The following is an 18619-nucleotide window of genomic DNA, read 5'->3' as shown; positions in this document are numbered from 1 at the left end:
TATCACAGAGAAGGTGACTAGTGAGACGGTCAAATTAAACTATGTTCCTACCAAGCACCAAACCGCAGACATCCTCACCAAAGCTTTACCTAGGCCTAACTTCGAAGACTTAACTTGCAAGCTGGGATTATATGATATATATTCTCCAGCTTGAGGGGGAGTGTTGAAATAATGCCAAAGTTAGGACTTTAATTTAGGAATAAAAAAGGAGAGATCATTTAGGATATTTCCTTATGATTTAGTTTCCTAATTTTAGGAGAGAATTAAGGTCATTTGTGTATATATATGTGTATGGTGTGTACCGATTCATTATCAATAAAGGAGTTCAGAAATTCTTCAATCTTTAATACATACATAGCATCAGCAACCTAAACCACATTGCTTCTACCACTCTTCTTGGGGTTTTTTTGGCAACATCCACATAGCTGACTCCTTCCATTACTAAGGAGGTCCCCACTGAACTTCTCATTGGAGCATAGACTCGCCCTCTCCATTTTTACCATCAAATTCCTCTATACCCAGCTCTCTCAACTTACTACCCATGATAGCTCATGTCAAACCACTTAGGAATAATAATGAAGTATCTTCCCCCCTCCACTTATAACAATGATCAAGGGTCTCTAGAAGCCAAGCCCGCACCCCTGATAGCCTTTACCTCTTTCCACTATCTGCACCTTTACACGCCCATTTACCCATCCGGAACACAGATCAAGGGACTTAGAATCAACAAAGACCACCTTCACTCTCTTCGATCTTCTTGCTATAGTATTTCAATGCTGTCTTGGGAGGAACATATCATCCTTCTTCCAAAGCCACCAATTGAAGCTAAGATGGCTTTTTTTTTATAGCTAACTTCATTTTTTTTAGGTGCATGAAATCAAACTTGGAAATAAAAATTTCTAGGAATGTAAAACCTCTAAAGGAGCAATCTAGTTTATTCTATTATTCCAAAAGATAAAACCAAAAACATAATGGCTTAAAGGTGATCATTCACCTAACATTGAACATCTTCCAAATGGAGGAAGAAATACCCATGGACTTTATTATCCTCTTGAGCTGGAAGCTTATATGTTCCAATCCACATGTAGACAAAAATCAAAGCCAAAGCTTTAGTTTCAGGAGAAATATTGCCAAACCAAATGAACAAAGTGGGGGACATCAGATATTTGGAAAAAAAAAGTGACAAGAAGATCTAGGAAAATAAATAACCACTCACTTTAGTGCACAAACTCAAGCCTATAAAAACTCAAAAGAGAACTTTTCTACAAAGAAGAGATAGTCATTTAGTCTTTGACAGAGTTATAAATAAAGTTGAAGTTGTCAATAAGATATGGTGCACTCGGACCAAGAAAGGTATTCATGTAGCATAACCAACAAGCTAAATTGTCGCTCTCATTTTCCTTACTGCAAATTGGAGAGGCTGTGGTAATATTCTGAATTTTTAACTCCAAATAAATTTCAATACTTCAAGGGCAGTAATAGCAAATTTCCAAAGGAGAAAATAGATATATTCACTATTTAGCAGATGCCATAAGCATTTGTTAGCCAATGGATCAAAAAATATGAGCTAATAAATTTGGGCATGAAACAGTAACCAATTGAAAAATACAAGGTGAATCAAATTTATAGCCATAAGTGTGAAGGCACCTGGAGTATAATCTTTTCTGGGGCCTGATATGCCTCCAAGAAGTGGCACACGTTGACAAATGCCCACTGCTTGCTGGCACTGTCTTCACGTTTGAGATGATTCCAGCCAAACTTGATAAGTTCTTTCCTGTGATGAACAAGATCATTTTGAAGATACTTAAGAAGCAAGGTGGCGAGCTGCAAAAGCTCTATCCTTAAAGGCTCATCATATTCAGCAGAAACCTATGACAGAGGCACCAAAAAGTTAAGGAATAAAACAGAAAACATGAATATGTCCAGGACTGAATCTGAAAATTAAAAGGGCAGAAGGCAATGGTAAAGAAAAATCATGACAAACTAGAAAATGAAACAAAACAAGAAATCACCTCTTCTGGAGGATCCAGAAGTTTGTCAACAATTGTCTTTATAATAGCAGGGTCAACAACCTCCCAACTTTGGTCATTCTGGAAAGCATGTGCTAACATAGGAAGAATGAGCATTTGCATTACAACAACCAAGTGATCATGACCAAGTTGTTTTGATTGGAAAAGGTTCAAAAAATGCAACAGAAGTATTTTCTTCATATTGGGTGGATATCCCTCGGCAACCTGAAAGGGAGGAAAATGATTAATGCACTATCAACAGACAAAATAGACAATAAAAAGAGGCCAATATAAAATAGTTAAGCTAAGGCAAAGTAAGCAGGGCATTCCAAAATTCACATACCTCAATGATATAGAACTCCTTCAGAAAGGTATAATCAATGCGGGTATGAAACAAGAAAATGGAGAGGATATCAAAAAGAACATTGACTTCATTTTTATCATGACGCAGATAGTTCAGGAAGCATTTGACAAGCCACTTGCTTTCTTTCACCTGGAGTTTGTCAATCATGTTTAAAATAAGATCAGAGGCACACATAAAAATGAATAATTATTCAAGGAAAAAACATTTGCTCATGATGCATTTTTCTAAACAATAGAGCAGCAAACAAGAAAGTTTTCTCTATTGATCACTTTTAAAACAATAGGGAAAAATATGCATATGCCTCACCAGTTGAAGCATGAAAGAGGTGCAAGATGCAGCCTTAACTAATCAATGTTTTGCAAGGCATATAAACAGGAAGAGCACCACCTAATTTCAAAAACTCAAGGTGTTCTATAATTGTCTTGACTCATGGTGAGCCTTTAGAAATCATTCAAATATTTAAAGTGAAGATGGAATGACGACAATATCTAACTGTATTTTATCTAATGGAGAACAAACAGTAAAAAAATTATTGTCACACAAAGCCTAAATAGCAATCAAACTTACTTGCACCAAGTTCAGCTCCTGTTCATTGTGTAAACGAGTGATTCTTGCTGGTGATTTCCAAACAAGTACTAAGGTATCAAACACAACACGATTACTCTGCAACCAGCCAGGCATCAGTTTAACCATTGTTGAAATAAGAGCAAGTCCCTGAAAATAAGCATCTGAATTTGCACTGGAGCTTGAAGATGGTGGAATAGAACTCTCAGTTTGAGGGGTAACGAGGGCTTCATCACCCGTTATGGCAGCAGACGGATTTAAAGATCCTGGGGTCATTGATGCATCAGATCTTGGTAAGAATTCTGGAAAGGCACTTGCAAGTATCTTCTTTGGTGACTTTGCAAGTTCTTCTCTCAAGGGCTGACCAGCATCCGAACGTATTATATACATGAACCTGAATTTTACACCCAAAAGAGAATAATACTGAGCAAAGTGTCAATTTGATGGAAGACACACAATAGCAATCCAGAAACTTAACCTCACCGCCTGAAGTATTTTGGTTGACTAAGTCGAGCAAGAAAATAGTCAACAGCAAGAGTTGGATATTTATTCAAAAATTTGGTGAGAGGAAGACGATATGGACTGTTAATCTCACTGTAAAATTGTCCAGGGGGAAGAGCCCCTTCCAAATCAATAGTCAATGTAACAAGTTCATCAAGGAACTGTGATGCGGCAATGGGAAGCAAGTGAAAAAGCTCAATAATAGCTGCATAGAACAGAAAAATCAACCATTACATCAAGCATGTGGTGCATGCATGTGAAAGCAACTATTAACAGTAAAAACAAAAGATTATTTACCTGCTGCAATTTTAGGTTCTTCACCAGCTTTCCATGATTTCTGAGACTGTGCAAGCTTTTCCGGTTCCAACCATTTCTTTAGGTGCTCTAACAACTTACCACCCAAGGTAACATTAAACCACGTTGATAGAAGTTCCAGCAGGCGGGCCAAACCCTGAAGAAGAGGCATGCTCAGATTTTTGGTATGAGCCAAGTTAACTAAAATAGGCCTGAGGCTACTTTGTAGAAGTTCCTTAGGCATCCTTTGTTGGCTGATAACCTAAAAGACAATAAAGCAAGAATAAGTTCCTTGAGAATTCAAAGGAAAAGGCACACAAAAAAATATATATATACACATTGTAAAAATCCAAAAGAGAAACTTAAGATACTTAAATTGTATGCCACAAGAATAGCCTACCAAGTCATATTTCCCATGTACATGTTCCTGGAAAAATCACCTTTTAATCTGACACACATAGGATAACTGCTAATAAAATGATGGGAGACCAAAATGGATGTATCATATGGTAATCCATAATTCCTCAACCATCCACTATTCTTTTACCAGTTAAGCATGTGTTAAGAGTAGAAAATTAAAGATCAACCAACCAAATCTACGAAGGAGCAAGAGAACTTATGGGCAGAACCATCAAAGCAAGGCTGCATTATAACAATTGCTGTCTGTGTTGTATACACATTATGATCAAAATAAAAAAAAGCACAAACTAAGAAGCTCAACCTGTCGCAGGCCCTCCTTTGCTACAGCAACAATTTCTGGAGTTCGACATGTCAAAGACTTGAAAAACATGGAAATGATCTTTGCGCGCAATTCAGAATGAGCTGGTGTTTTAAAATCTGCCCATGCCATTGCAGTGCAAAGTAGTTCAATGCAAGCTGTTCGAAGTTTATTTAGTGATGTGGCCACCTTTGGGTTCATAAACTTCACAACCCATACAGTTTCATCAGCCTCAGCTATTTGCAATGCTTCTTGCAGGAAATTAACCAATTCTTGAGACAACTTCAGAAGAGGGGGCCTCAAAGACAAGCAGAAATTCAAAGCAGTAACAGTACCAACCTGAATTCCATTGAATTAAGTTAGTGAAGAAAATTTTTGAACTATAAAGACAATCATGTAGGATATTTTACCTGTTGATCAACAGTTTTTAATCGAAGGGGCCGCATTATAAGAGGCTGAAGCAAAGGTTGATATAAAGGCTCAAGCAACTCAGATACCTCACTACCTGTCCTACTAGCCAAAAGTTCCAAACACGATTGCACATTCTTTCTCACATTAACAGATGCATTGGCATTGAACAATTCTGAGGCCAGATACTCAACAACTCCTTGAAAACTTTGCCTGCGGGTTTCATTATTTGCTTCATCAACATTATTCACAACACGAAGAACCTGTGTAAGCACCTGACTTGTCTCTTCCTGCTCTTTGTTAGCATAAATAGGAAGTCTTTTAAGAACATATACAAGCCCCCGTACTATTTTTACTTGAAAAAGGCATAAAGTCTCAACAGTGACCTTTCCAACCAAAGCACCAAGTCCCATAACACCTCCCATTTGTGCTTGCCATGTACTTCCATAGCAACAGTGTAAGAGACGGGGCAGAAGCTGCTCAAAAACAAGGATGCGAACACTTGGAGGTGGTGAATATACGGGATTCATTGATGGACTAGAGACAATCATAGGAGTACCAGGACCTCCTCTTGACATTAGCACATCAGCATGTTTTGACCGAGCAAGGAACAGAAGAGATTCTGCAAACACATTTAGTGCACTAAGAGCAGCTTTAGCATGGAGCCTATTTTCATCAGCTAGCACATCAACCAATGCGTCTAAAAATATCAAAGGATCCAACTCTTTCAGATTAGAACTTTTTGACCGGGAACTAACATTGGCACTAGATGAATGCATAGGACCCCCGCTAGAAGCACTCGGAATTGAAGTATTGGTTGAATAATCTATATGAAATATCATTGCAAAATGGCGACATACATTCACAACAAAATCGTCCTTAGGATCAAGGAGATCTGGTTCTGCACTGGCAGCAATTATTGTCATCAAAAGAATCTTGAAAACAGATTTCTCCGCCATAAGTTGAGTTTTTGTCTTTACACCCAAGTCAGCCTGCAACAGATTATTTAAAGAAATGGTGATGAATTTTATAGGATTATATATTTCATTTTTTAGTAACTCACACCAAAGTCAATCAGAAAAAACCTAACATCAATTATCAAGCAAATAAATGCCTATTCAATATTCAGTAAAGACAAGGGGAGTGTCTGTACATGTGCACAGCACACAAAGTAACAATACCAACAACAAAAAAAACAATAATAATACTTTAATAGGAGGGCTTTATGAGCAAAGACATAATCATAAATTATGGACAAGGGGACCAACAGAATGTTTCACACTAATGCCACTATATTCAAGATACCAACACCTTTTATGACTAAGTTCAATTTGGAATATATAAGTGAAGAAATAAATAACACATTACTATCATGAAAATACAAGATTTAAAAGAAGAAAGGATCTAGAAATTAAAACATTAACGGTTGTAGGTTTCACACACCAAGCCAGATGGCTGTACTAAAAAACGAACCTTTATATCTGATGAGTCAGTCCGGCGCCAAGAAGCATCCACAGAGGAAACTAACAAAGTTGACAATTGTCTCTGTGTAAATGCCTCTTCAGTAACAATTCCTGGCAAATTTAACTGAGATGCTAAGCATACACGAAGGAACTTTAAAGCTTGCTTTCGGTAGAACGCATCCATGCTCCCATTTTTGTGCATGACTGCTGCTACAGCAAGGTTGATGCAACGATCCAGAGGCACCAAAAACGGGGTCGAGGGCTCAAAAGTAAGAATCAGGCGAAGCCCATGCTCTGGGTTCTCCTTGCACTCAAGGGCAAGGGGCTCCTTGAGAAAGCGTCTGTTACGGCCACCTAATTTCCCAAGGAGCTGCAATGATCTTCCTCCCCAAGGATAGGGTGCTGGCCTTAAGTGAGACCACAAGGCTAAAATTACCTCGGACATAACATTTGCCATACTAGGTTCCAGGAAATCAGGATTCAAGCTATCCACCCAAAACTCAAGTGTTCTTAACCCTAAACTCACAAGGTCATCACCTCCCTTGAGACACAAAACTAGAGGCTTCATAAGGCGGGGAAGGAAAGGCAATAACGAACTTAAGCGTGAAGGCAAAGTTAAGCAAAGCTCAAGCAAGAGGTCCCTCATATCTTCTCCAGTAGGTCCCTCAAGCATACCCAACAACATATTTAGGCAGGGTTGCAAGGTAGGAATCAAATCTCGCAGTAGTAGTTCAAATTTTCCTCCTGCAAGTGCTCGAAACATTGTTCGGAGTAGTTGTATATAACCAAGGGGCCTCTCAACTTCAGTAGCATTTTTCATGCAAACTTCCATAATGACAGGCACATGAGGCTGCAAAATACGTTCCATATCTGAAGGGGCCTTGGGTACAGCTCCAAATAGAAACCGAAAGAGGTGCAAAACAAGTTTTGATGCAGGTGAATCTGGATGCTTCAAAACATCAAGTTTGCTGCTCACTAGGAAATTTACCAAAACATCTGCAAATGGGCGGAATACCTTAGGAGCTTGCAAAAGCGTAGAAAATATATGAACTAGCTGAGTGTTGCTAATCATGCACTCAAAAAGCTCTGGCATGCACAATGAGAACATGTCCATGAGATCTCGAGGTTCCATAATAGCCAAAATCTGAGAAAAAAGATTGAGCATTTCCCTCTCCTCATCCTTCTCCTTGAAGAGAGCTAAGCAGTGAACCCCACTCTTTAGGACACCAGATGCTTTCCACACCTATCAAAAATTGAAGTCAAACAAAGCTAGCCATGACAAGAACATATTAAAACTCATCATTTTGTGCTTAATACCTCATCTTCTCTCATCCCTTTGAATGCTTGAGGTGCTGGTAAATTAGATGTTGGTGAAACAAGCACCTGTTGATGTGTACCAAGTGTTGAAGGGGAAACCTGAACCATAGGAACCACCACATAAGGTAATGAAAATCACACCTACTAGTTATGGATGAAACTCATTTGGCGCATAGAGAAACCTGAGATCGGGGTAGATGCGCATGAGTGATGCTCCAGATAATAGTCTTCATTCCTGCAGAGCATCCAGCCATAGGTTGTTTGGTGTCAAAAACACGATTCATATAATAACAAAAAACATTATTCAGCGGCAATTTTGATTAGTAAAGGAAGAAATTTAAACAGAATACATTTGATACTTCATCTATGAAGTTACTAGAAATGATCTGAAAAAAGAATGGAAGAGGATCAAATACCCATGACCAAGGTCTTAATCAGATGCTTGCAATCACTGACTTCCTTAGAATGTTCCATAGGGACCTGCAAGTTCAGAACAGCCTGCAACCAAAATAAATGCTAAGAATGGTAATGGGGACCCTAGACAACCAACATAGTGATTTTAGAGAAGAATTTTAAGACAAACTACAGAACACTAAGTTGATTTTTGAAATCCAAGAAGTTGTCAAACCTGCACAGGTAGTTCAAGCTTGGACCTCAATGTGGCTCGATCTTTTCCCTCCTCGCCTTCTTCCAGTAGCTAAACCAAAACTGGAACTAATTAGTATTAACAAATTCATAAAAGCAAACATCAGGAAAAGGGACAAAAACCATTAGTGATACAACAAGAAAGGCTCCCAAAAATGGAAAGAAAGCCTTATCACAGGTACCTATTCAAATGTAGCCTTCACACATTAACATGCTAAAAAGTGACTTGTTCAACAATAAATGGAGATATGAGATTTTGCCCAACAATTTGGGATCCATAAATATGTAGAAGAAAAAAAATCGAGACTTTTGCATTTAACATGAAAGGGCAAACATATCTAATTTCGCACTCATTTTTCTGGTAGTTAAGTAGCACTATCATCACATTTGGACCAAGAACCAAAAATAAGAACAAATGCCAAAAATAATGGAATCCTATTATACACACTAAGGTTGGAAAACAGTGTCTGTGATTTGAACATTTCATGGACAATGGCAACTGTTTCCAAGAAATGTGTGGATAAACAAAAATGACCCTCTCCGTCTGCAGCTACCCTTCTTAGAGTCTAGTTTTCTGTATCTATATATAGCTCCAGAATCAAGTGATAACCAATCTCTCACTCTCTAACACAGTAGACCTACAGCATAATAAAGTCAAAGGCTAAGACAGGCCAATTGCTTAAATTAAATAAATTAACCACCAACTATGCTCCAGCTCAAAAGCATTCCCCGAAAAATTGAAAAATTAGAAAATCAATTTATCCATACAGAGGAAAGAAAAAAAAAACACAACAAGAAAACTGATTGGACGATTAAGATATGTCAAGTGATAACCAATCTCTCATTCTCTAACAGAGCAGGCCTACAGCATAATAAAGTCCAAGGCTAAGACAGGCCAATTGCTTAAATTGAATAAATTAACCACCAACTATGCTCCACTTCAAAAGCATTCCCCTCAAACAAAGACATGTACAAAGATAGAAATTTAATGATTATTCTTCATTGCAGAGCAATAGCAAGAGTTTGCAAGTAGGTTCAGGTAAGCCCATACTCTAAGCCAAGGGCTCTTTGAGAATAAAGAATGTAAAGCTATGTGGACAACCAGACAGTCAACCAAAAGTAAATTTTGAAAAAGGAAGCCAAGTTTGCCCTTAAGAGTGCTTTTGGGCAGCATTTGTGGGCAAACCTATGGGTATTGGGTCAAATCAAGAATTCCTGATCCCAGATTCCTTCACTAAATCAAGAGAGTAAACAACTACTGAAACTTAACTAAATGTCTAATCAGGAAACCGCTAAAGGAAGATAAAACTGTAAGCTGATCTGGTGCCACATAAGCCTACTCTTTTTTTACAATTAAATTGTTCATAGTCTACATGTGCTAACAACACTTGAAACATAGAAAACATTTTTCAGCCACAATTTATATTGAAACAAGAGGAAAGAAAAAAACAAAGAGTCAGAAAAATACTAAATGGAAACTTGAAGCCACAATCATAACATTTTGAAATTGTAATCAATATTGAGTACCTGAGGAATGGTGCGCTTGAAAGTACTAAATTTCCCAACAAAAGCATCCAAAATTCGCCCCTATGGAGTAGACATAAGAGTCGTTCCCAAAAACATTAATATAAATTCTGCAGTAATACTAGTTGAAGAAAATAGAGCATAATGATTAGGTTAATCCCCAGACCAGTAAAATCCTTGCTTCATCCATTGATGGTTGATCCACACCCTTCTCAAAAATTGGCTCCACCTAAAGCCCAAGAAGATAAATATCCATAAAAAAAATCGATCTAATGTTTGATTATAACACAACAAACACCTGACTTGTAAGAGCCAGGTCAGGAAAAAATGAAAATACAATATGTGGCTCGCTTGAAGAATGGGTAAGAATATGAACCAGATTCAACATCAACCGAGCACAGGTGGTATGAATGCTGAGTGATAATGAGGCATCATGCATATTACTTGAGAACAAGTAAATAATCCGTGATAACTGCATCACAATTATATGAATGTGTCAGTAGGCAAGAAATTAATCCAATAATGATACATGATAGCAACACCATAGACAAGTATCCGTTAGCAGCAACAGGTAAAGAACAAAAATAACAGCAAAGGATCAGTCCAAATGATTTTTCCTCCCTTTTCTGAAGAGAACTAGAGAAGAGTATACATTAAAAGGCCAGTAGAGGGCAAATCCTAGTAGACAGGAAGCATACAGAGACCAGTCAACCAGAAAGGATCAGTTCAAATGTTGACAAGGACCTCAAACAAGTAATGAAAAAAAGTTTTAAAAAAAAATGTAAAATATAAAAGCAGGAAAAGTAAAGTTGACAACAAAAGACCAGCAACAATGCCAAAGTAACACCCAGCAAAAAGCTCCAGTATTAGCATAGCCATGTGCAACTCAGCATTATTGAAATTTTAATTTAAGGGTTATTGATGCAATCATGATAGGCAGCAAGTTTGTAGTCTCAAAAGACAGAAAATCAGGCCCCTGAAGGAATACTTTAGGCTGATTGACTTAAGCTTTAGTATATTTCAGTTTTATAGCCTTTTTCTCTTGATCAGAAACACATATTTTGTTACCATTAAATTAACAAGTATAAAGAAGGATGACAAATCTTTCCCATATTGCGCAAACAACAATACAAAATAAAATCGAAAGCAGAAACGTAGGTCTATACTGCTCTGGAAAGCAAAACTAACTGCACAACTAAAGATGGTTGCAACATTAATCCAAAAAGTCACTCAAGACCACTAAGGGAGGTAGTTTTATAAATTTTCTTAATTTAGCTCAACAGAGCTTGCTGTGTTAGGCATACTTTAGGAATTTTGCCAAGTGTCGATTTGGAGCAGTTTATGATCTTTTTTTCTGTTCTTTTTTCTTTTTTTATAAGAAGAGTATTTGTATTAAAAAGAGGCACTAAAATAGCAGCCCATGATATACAAAAAAGATACACTCACCCCCTTACAGCTGAAACAAAAAAACTATCCAAAAAGATATGTAAGAGACAACCGCTCCCTCAAAGGGAGCCCACCCAATCAACAAAATCAATTAACGTCGAAGGACCATCTTTTATAAACATCTTAGTCTCCAACCATAATAAGTATACAAAAGAACCTTCTAGCCTTGGAATGGACAGCACGTCATCTTCAAAGCAATTCTATTTCTTGCCTTCCAAACTGTCAAAAAAATGCATAAAGGACCTGCTCTCCAAACTTTCTTGCTCTTTTTACCCACAAAAGACCCATTCCAACTCAAAAATGTTTCCCTAACCAAAGAAAGAAACACCCACAAAACTCCAAAAAGAGTAAAAAAATCTCCCACAAAGCCCTTGTCATTACACAATGGAGAAGTAAGTGATCTATGGATTCCTCATTCGTTTGACAAAGATAACACCTATTTGCTAAAGCCCAACCCCTCTTCTGGATTTGGTCCAAAGTTAAAGTTTTTCCCCATGAGGCCTCCCAAGCAAAGAAGCTTACTTTTGGCTGCACACAGGAATTCCAAATGATCTTCATTAGGAAATAAACTGAACAGTTTGGCTCTAAGGCTTTGTAGAGAGACTTTACAGAGAATTTGCCACTCATCATTGCCATCCACTACTCTCCAAAGTTAAAGTTTATGATCTTTTGTTAGGATGTCTTTTAAATCAGTGTAATCGGCTGGGACTAAAATGTTTACAAATATGTTGAGGTCCAAGTAAAAAACAGGTTTAAGTTACTTATGGGTAAAATAGCTTCCAGTTCCAGAAAGTTGGAGATGGAGTATGCATCCATACCTATATGCTGTGATAGGTTAGATAACGTCAGATTGGAGAATAAAAAGGTACTATTTTCCTTTTCTCCACCATTTTTTCTGTAGACATTAATTTTTTGGCTGAATTTATGTTGATACCCAGCCATTTTTACTGGGAATTGCAGAAACCATTTCCAAAATCATATTTTTGTAAATGTTTGGTGATAGTAAGGGTTTATATGAATCCATTATTGACTTGTGACCATCAGAACTTTTTCCGGGCTGCATAAATTGTTCCTGGTTCTGGTTTATATCACACTGCAATCCAGCATTAAAATCCATATGTTACGTAGTTATTTATAAGCACGGACTTTCTTCCTCTTAACTGTTCAAGAAAGTCCACCTCCTCAGTAACAACGAGCATTACACAGATTTTCTACTTTATGATTAACATACAAAGAGTAAAAAAATAAGCTAAAGAGAGATAGATACACCATGATGACCAATGGTTTCATATCAAAATACCAATCTGTTCCTATCCTATGCAATTATATATTTCAATGTTGTATCATAAAATAACATGTATTTGAATTCCAAAAATGCAAGATAACCAATACCAACAACAGCACATTCAGTGCTATCAAAGGTGATGGCGAAGGTTGCCTAGGCCACCAGGCGAGTTGGGGCAGATAAAAGTTGCCTCTTGAAGACCGAAGCAAGGCAGCTTCAAAGAGAACGCCTAGGAGTCACCTTGGGATAAGGCTTGAGGCATGGAGGCGGTTGCCTTAGACCATCACTTAAGATTAAAGATACTTGGATGAAATATTATATTATCAATAATAGCGACAATGAGATGGAGGACTATGAATCTTGGCTTGATAGAAGTGATGATAATTTTAATTTCAATGATGACTATGATGATGATACCTAAAGCTTCTCTAGGATGTTCATTCTCTTACTTTGTTTTTTATTCTAATTTTTAGATGTTAGGAAAATTAGAAATATACATTTTGATTAGATGAATTTCTCTAAACAATATGATATTTCTTATGATGTGAGGTATAACATTTAACACTTAGAATAATTATTACTATTTTGCTAATTTTATAAGACACCATGAGGGATGAAAAATTAATAGTATTGATTGTTGAAGATGATGCTTATAGTGGTCAAGTAGCAAATAGGTAAATATATGTATATGCTTTATTGCCTTGTTTTTCGCCTTTCGTCTTGGGCTAAAAGGAGTTCTATTGCCTTAACATTCCCTCTTGCTTTTGACAACATTAGGCACATCGAACAGCAAATAAATACTTCATATTAAATCAAAAGAAGCCCATAACATGTGATAAAATAACCTCAAAGCATGACAAACAGAAAGAACAAGTAAACACATAAACACCTGCAGCATCTAAGTTACAACCAATGCCTAATATCACAAGTCAAAGGGAAATAGAATAACAAAAACAGAATAATGTTGCTTAAAAATTCCCAGAAAAAGCAACACCTGTGATAATGAAAGGTCCCCTCGAACATGATGAACAATCTCTGCCAGTAGACTATAAGCCAATGGTCTTAATGTCTCAAAGCATGCCCGGCCTGTTCCCACCAGAACCCTATTTCAAAAAGAAAAAGGCATTGACCAGAAAATGCTTAATGCAAGAATGAGCAAAAAATAGACTCCTATTTGTATCAAAACAAAAACAAAACAAAAAAAAAAAAAAAACCAGAATTACATAAAAGACTTGTCAGGAACCCAAGATTACAGTCCTTAAAAAACTTCAACTAAAGCACAAAGATTTAGAAACACAGCAGTGCTGACTGGGCTTTCAATGTCTCTGAATTAAATGGTAGCTCAATGGAAATTGTACAAGTAGCCCTTGAGGCCAGGGTCAAGTGATAGAGGCCCAGGATTTCCTATCAGGAAAAAAAAAATGGAAACTGCACAAGTATGTTGCCTGAAAGAAGAAATCATGTGCAAACACAAATAATGAGTGTAAAAGAAAAAAATTCACCCCAACTAAGCAAAAGAGTTTATATCAGTCTCAGTTTAATTGAGGTTTTTCTTTTTTGGTTCCAGATCATTAAAACAAAGATGCAAAAAGTCTTAATCCGTTTTTTCCTTTTCTAAACTTGTCTCACCAACCAAACAGATCCATAAAAAATTGGATGTCTTAATATAACACACCCAATGAGTGTATGTTTGCCGAAGGAGACACTATCAACCAATTCTTAGTTTTCTAAGCATTTTCATGCAAAATAACAAAAATGAAAATCATATTTCATGTAATATGGAAAAACTACAGCCTCAGCCATCATGATCTCATCAAATATCCATTGAAACTTCTTCTATCTTGACCATAATATGATAGAGTGAGACTATAATGCACCTGCCTCTCATTGCTTTAAAACCTTCAAATTGATAAACACACCACTTGATTAATTAAATCAAGCATCTCCCTTCATGGAGAGATTGGTCACTCTTGAGATTGACTACTCAACAACAGAGCATGGGTGATCATCCAAAGGAAAACAAATGCGACAAACAATAGAAGACATGAAAAAAGGAAAGGGTACACGTAATTATTTAATATGATACAAGGAAAGGGGAGAAGATAGACAATTAAGGAGGAAATAATAGAAATCAACAATGAGAAAATATGGAAAAGCGAAAGCAAAGTGAATGTAAACCTACTTAATAGTTTTCTTTTCAGTAAAAAAATGTATAAAATAGCACCTAACAAAAAGGGGAAGTATACAAAAAGCACCTAAGGCTACAGCTATGCCCTTTTCCTTAATCCCTACCTAAAAAACCAAAGAAATCAAAGCAGGAGCTGAACATACAATCTGGAACAAGCGTACACAGTACTAAGGGTACAATGAATATACAAAATTAGATTTTAGCATCACCTCCAATCGCTTCAAATCCTAAAACATTTCCCATCACACTCTCTCCAAGTGAATCACAATGAACAGAGAAGCATGGGTGATGAAGTTCGTAGAGAGATGTCTGAGAGCGAGAGAGAGAGAGAACGAGAGAGACTAAGAGCGAGAGAGCGAGAGAGATCGACAGCGATGGGAATGTGCGACGCGCGGAGAACAGGAGGAAAAGGAAGACAAGCAGCTTCGGGGTGGAATCTAAGACGTTTGAGTTGGAAATGGTGGAAAGGGGAGGAACAACCCTAACCATAACGGAAAGTAAGAAAGGGGTATCGTCTTGGGTGCGAATGGGCTTGAACAGCGTAGGGCTTTTCATGGAAGGCCTTCAACAGTGCATCGAGGATATGAGGGTTGGAAGCTGGGAGAAGAGATGGAAGGAGAAGGGGCGAAGCCTCTCCCTGGTGCGTGTATCTAACAGGGCGGGCTGCTTCCTGCGGTTAGGGGTTGTCGATGTGGAGTCGAAGAGATACAGTATTTGTATCCCGAAGGGCAAAGGGAATAAGGGGGGTTGGACGGCGATGGTGGAAGCGTTGCGCCAGATGGATATCACTGTTGGCAAAAAGGTACAACAGGAAGAAGTGAGGGCTGTGGGAAGGCCGCGTCCGGAAATGGTGAAGGGAAGGTCGTTTGCGGACACGGTGAAGGGTTGGGGGGACAAGGAATCCAATATCATTCGAGTGGAGGTGGGACGGGAGGAGTTAAGCAGAAACTTTAGCAGGCTGGAGCATTGCTTGATTGGAAGCTGGAACCCTAGCAACGAAAAAGGGGAAGACTTGGAAAACTTGGGTTGGAAAATGGCAAAGGCATGGGGATTGAAAGGCAAAATGGGGATCGCAAGCATGGGTAAAGGACGAGCTCTACTGGAATTTGAGTTCGTGGAAGAAGCAAGAAGGGTTCACCTTTCTGATAATAAGGTGGTGGGAGGTGTTCAAGTGGGTTTAGAGCGGTGGAATCCAAGATCGGGGTGTATGGAAGAGGGAGAGGTAAGAAGGGAAGTGTGGGTGAGGATATTGGGGCTACCAGTTTCGCTATGGGTCCCATCGGTGTTGAGAAGGGTAGGAGACGCTTGCGGCGGGTTCTTAGATGTTGACCCAAAGACGGAGAGCATGGAGGATTTACAGTGGACAAGGATTCTGATCAGATCAGACGACGTGAACATCCCTGGGTCACTGGTGATAGGGGTTGAAGAGATGTCTTACTCCCTATCCCTATGGTGGGAGGCGGTGCCGGTGTTAAGGCAGGACGAGGGATGGAAGCGTGGTCTGAGCAATCGTCCAAGAGGGGAGGTTAGGGGTGATAAAGCTCCACGCGCTGGGTCGAGAGTGGAGGAGATGGTGGGCGCGGGGTTCAAGGCGCAGCGCCAGTCAGAGGACGGGACGGGTCGCCTGACGCAGGATGAGGGCTCAGCAGCAATGGACTCTCTGTCGCAAATGGGCCTGCTGCGGGGGCCCAATTCGCTTGCTGGGTCCGCGGGTTCAGGCCGGATGATGGATTGGGCTTTTGGGCCTTCATTAAAGTCAGGATATGAAACTCCAAAGGGGGATCAGATCGGGCCGCGGCAAATTAGAAGCTTGGGGCGGGCTGCAGACATTGGACTGGGCCACCTTCAGAAGGGGAAAGCCACCTTAACACAGGCCCATTTATTGGACAATGGGCCCCTTTTAAAAACTTACTCCTCCGGCCTCAACGGTAATAATAAAGATGCCATTATGGAGAATGAGTTCATCAGATGCAGAGAAGAAGAAATGGGGAGAAGACAGCAGACGGCCATAACATATCAGGGAGCAGAAAGGATGCTGGAGGAAGAAGCTGCAAGGTATGGCTTAGATGTCAATTTGGGGGGTCTCAGGGCACAAGGGGCTTCTTCCTCTAATTTCTTTTGTTTTGGTCGGTCTCCGGAGAGGGAGGGTTACGACCATTCTGGGGTGCGAAGGGAGGGGGTATTGATTGGAAGTGGGTCACGAAAACCAAATGCAGAAGAACAAATAAAGAGAAGGGATGGCTGTTGGGACTTGGTTGAGATTAATAGTGTCGATCCTCTGGGAAGAAGCTTGGGGTGGAATGTAGACCAGACGGAGTTCCAAGAGGGTAGTAAGGAAGATCAGCTGAATTAGGAGGAGAGTAGCCTGATTAAATTCAGTCATTTCTTAGGTTTTTCTACGGAAGGCTTGGAGAAGGAAATACTGAGCTTCTTGGGCAAAATCAGAAAAAGAAAGGAAAAGATTGTAGGTAAAGGCCTGTTGGAGGTCTCAAGGTTTGAAAGGGAGCTTAAGAGACTGGAGTGCTCTGTTAACTATGAGGGGGAATCTAAGAAGAAAGGCCCTATGCAGGGTAGAGGGAACCAGAAAGTAAGTGTCTAATGAATTTAAGAAATTTGAGTTGGAATGTGAGGGGTGTGAATGATAGGTCCAAGAGGAAAATTATTAAGTCAGTTATCAGGAATCAAAAGGTGGACTTGTTCTGTATTCAAGAGACGAAGGTGCAAGTGATGTCTGAAGAGATGGCGAGGAGTTTAGGGCCGGGGAGATTTCTTGATTGGAAGGTTTTGAATGCTAAGGGGACAGCAGGAGGTGTCATGATTTGTTGGGATAAAAGGTCTTTGGAGATGTTGGGGGTGGAAGAGGGCCAGTTTTCCATTTCCTGTAGATTCAGGAATGAGGGTGATGATGCAATCTGGGTCTTTACGGGGGTTTATGGGCCTTTCTCCAGAGAAGATAGGGAGTGCTTATGGGAGGAACTTGGGGCAATCAGAGGATTGTGGGAGGAGTCGTGGTGTTTAGGAGGAGATTTCAACACAACATTGTACCAAGCTGAAAGAAATAGAACTGGGAGAATTACTTCAGCTATGAGGAGGTTTGCCCAGATCATAGACGAATTAGGGCTAGTTGATATTCCATTGCAAGGGGGTTCCTTCACTTGGAGTGGGGGGCTCAATAATCAATCGCGGGCCAGGTTGGACAGATTTCTAGCGACTCCTAGTTGGCTAGACCAATACAGTAGGGTTCTTCAAAGAAGACTGCCTCGTCCAACATCGGATCATTTCCCGATTCTGTTAGAGGGTGGAGGGATAAGGAGAGGCCCGTCCCCTTTCAAATTTGAAAATATGTGGCTCAAAGCTGAAGGGTTCAAAGAGCTGATAGAGGGGTGGTGGCAAGGGATAGTGGTTAGAGGCAGGCCGAGTTACAGATTAGCGACTAAGCTGAAGGGGTTGAAACAAAGTTTAAAAACATGGAATAAGGAGGTTTTTGGAAGATTGGAGAAAAACAAAGCTGAAGCCCTTCAGCAAGTGGAGCGGTGGGATTCAGTGGAAGAAGAGAGGAACTTAACAGAGGAGTTAGGTCAAAAAAAGGAAGCTAAGGAGAGTTATGCAAAGTGGGTGTCGATGGAAGAAGTGCATTGGAGACAACTTTCTAGGGAACTATGGTTAAGGGAAGGGGATAGGAACACGGGGTTTTTTCACCGCATGGCCAATGCCCATAGGAGAGTCAATGCCATGGCTAAAATTAAGATAAATGGGGTGAGGTTCACAGAGGAACAAGATATGAGGGAAAGAATAGCAAATGCGTATCAGCAGCTCCTTTCGGAAAATCCGGGCTGGAAGGCGGATATAGGGGGTCTCTTATTGAAACAGATCAGTCCCTCAGAAGCGGATGG

At 39.4% G+C, this 18619-nt stretch overlaps 1 protein-coding gene across 1 annotated transcript in view; it reads right to left on the bottom strand.

Moving 5' to 3' along the window:
• The window catches only part of LOC100255847 (transcription-associated protein 1), a 55089-nt gene that overhangs the window by 24364 nt on the left and 12106 nt on the right, over nt 1-18619 (bottom strand). The window contains exons 5-21 of the mRNA XM_003631847.4: nt 13533-13641; nt 10184-10279; nt 9974-10036; nt 9811-9870; nt 8267-8335; nt 8055-8136; nt 7821-7873; nt 7639-7737; nt 6332-7564; nt 4861-5850; nt 4454-4789; nt 3736-3994; nt 3421-3643; nt 2941-3331; nt 2353-2502; nt 2013-2234; nt 1648-1869 (exon numbers count right to left, since the gene is read on the bottom strand). Coding sequence (XP_003631895.1) covers nt 1648-1869; nt 2013-2234; nt 2353-2502; nt 2941-3331; nt 3421-3643; nt 3736-3994; nt 4454-4789; nt 4861-5850; nt 6332-7564; nt 7639-7737; nt 7821-7873; nt 8055-8136; nt 8267-8335; nt 9811-9870; nt 9974-10036; nt 10184-10279; nt 13533-13641 — 4657 coding nt within the window. The remainder of the gene's footprint in view (nt 1-1647; nt 1870-2012; nt 2235-2352; nt 2503-2940; nt 3332-3420; nt 3644-3735; nt 3995-4453; nt 4790-4860; nt 5851-6331; nt 7565-7638; nt 7738-7820; nt 7874-8054; nt 8137-8266; nt 8336-9810; nt 9871-9973; nt 10037-10183; nt 10280-13532; nt 13642-18619) is intronic.

Source organism: Vitis vinifera, chromosome 4 (assembly GCF_030704535.1).
Source record: "Vitis vinifera cultivar Pinot Noir 40024 chromosome 4, ASM3070453v1".
Taxonomy (NCBI): Eukaryota; Viridiplantae; Streptophyta; class Magnoliopsida; order Vitales; family Vitaceae; genus Vitis; species Vitis vinifera.
Note: the sequence above shows the minus strand (reverse complement) of the source record. Positions and strands in the feature narration are given on the sequence as shown.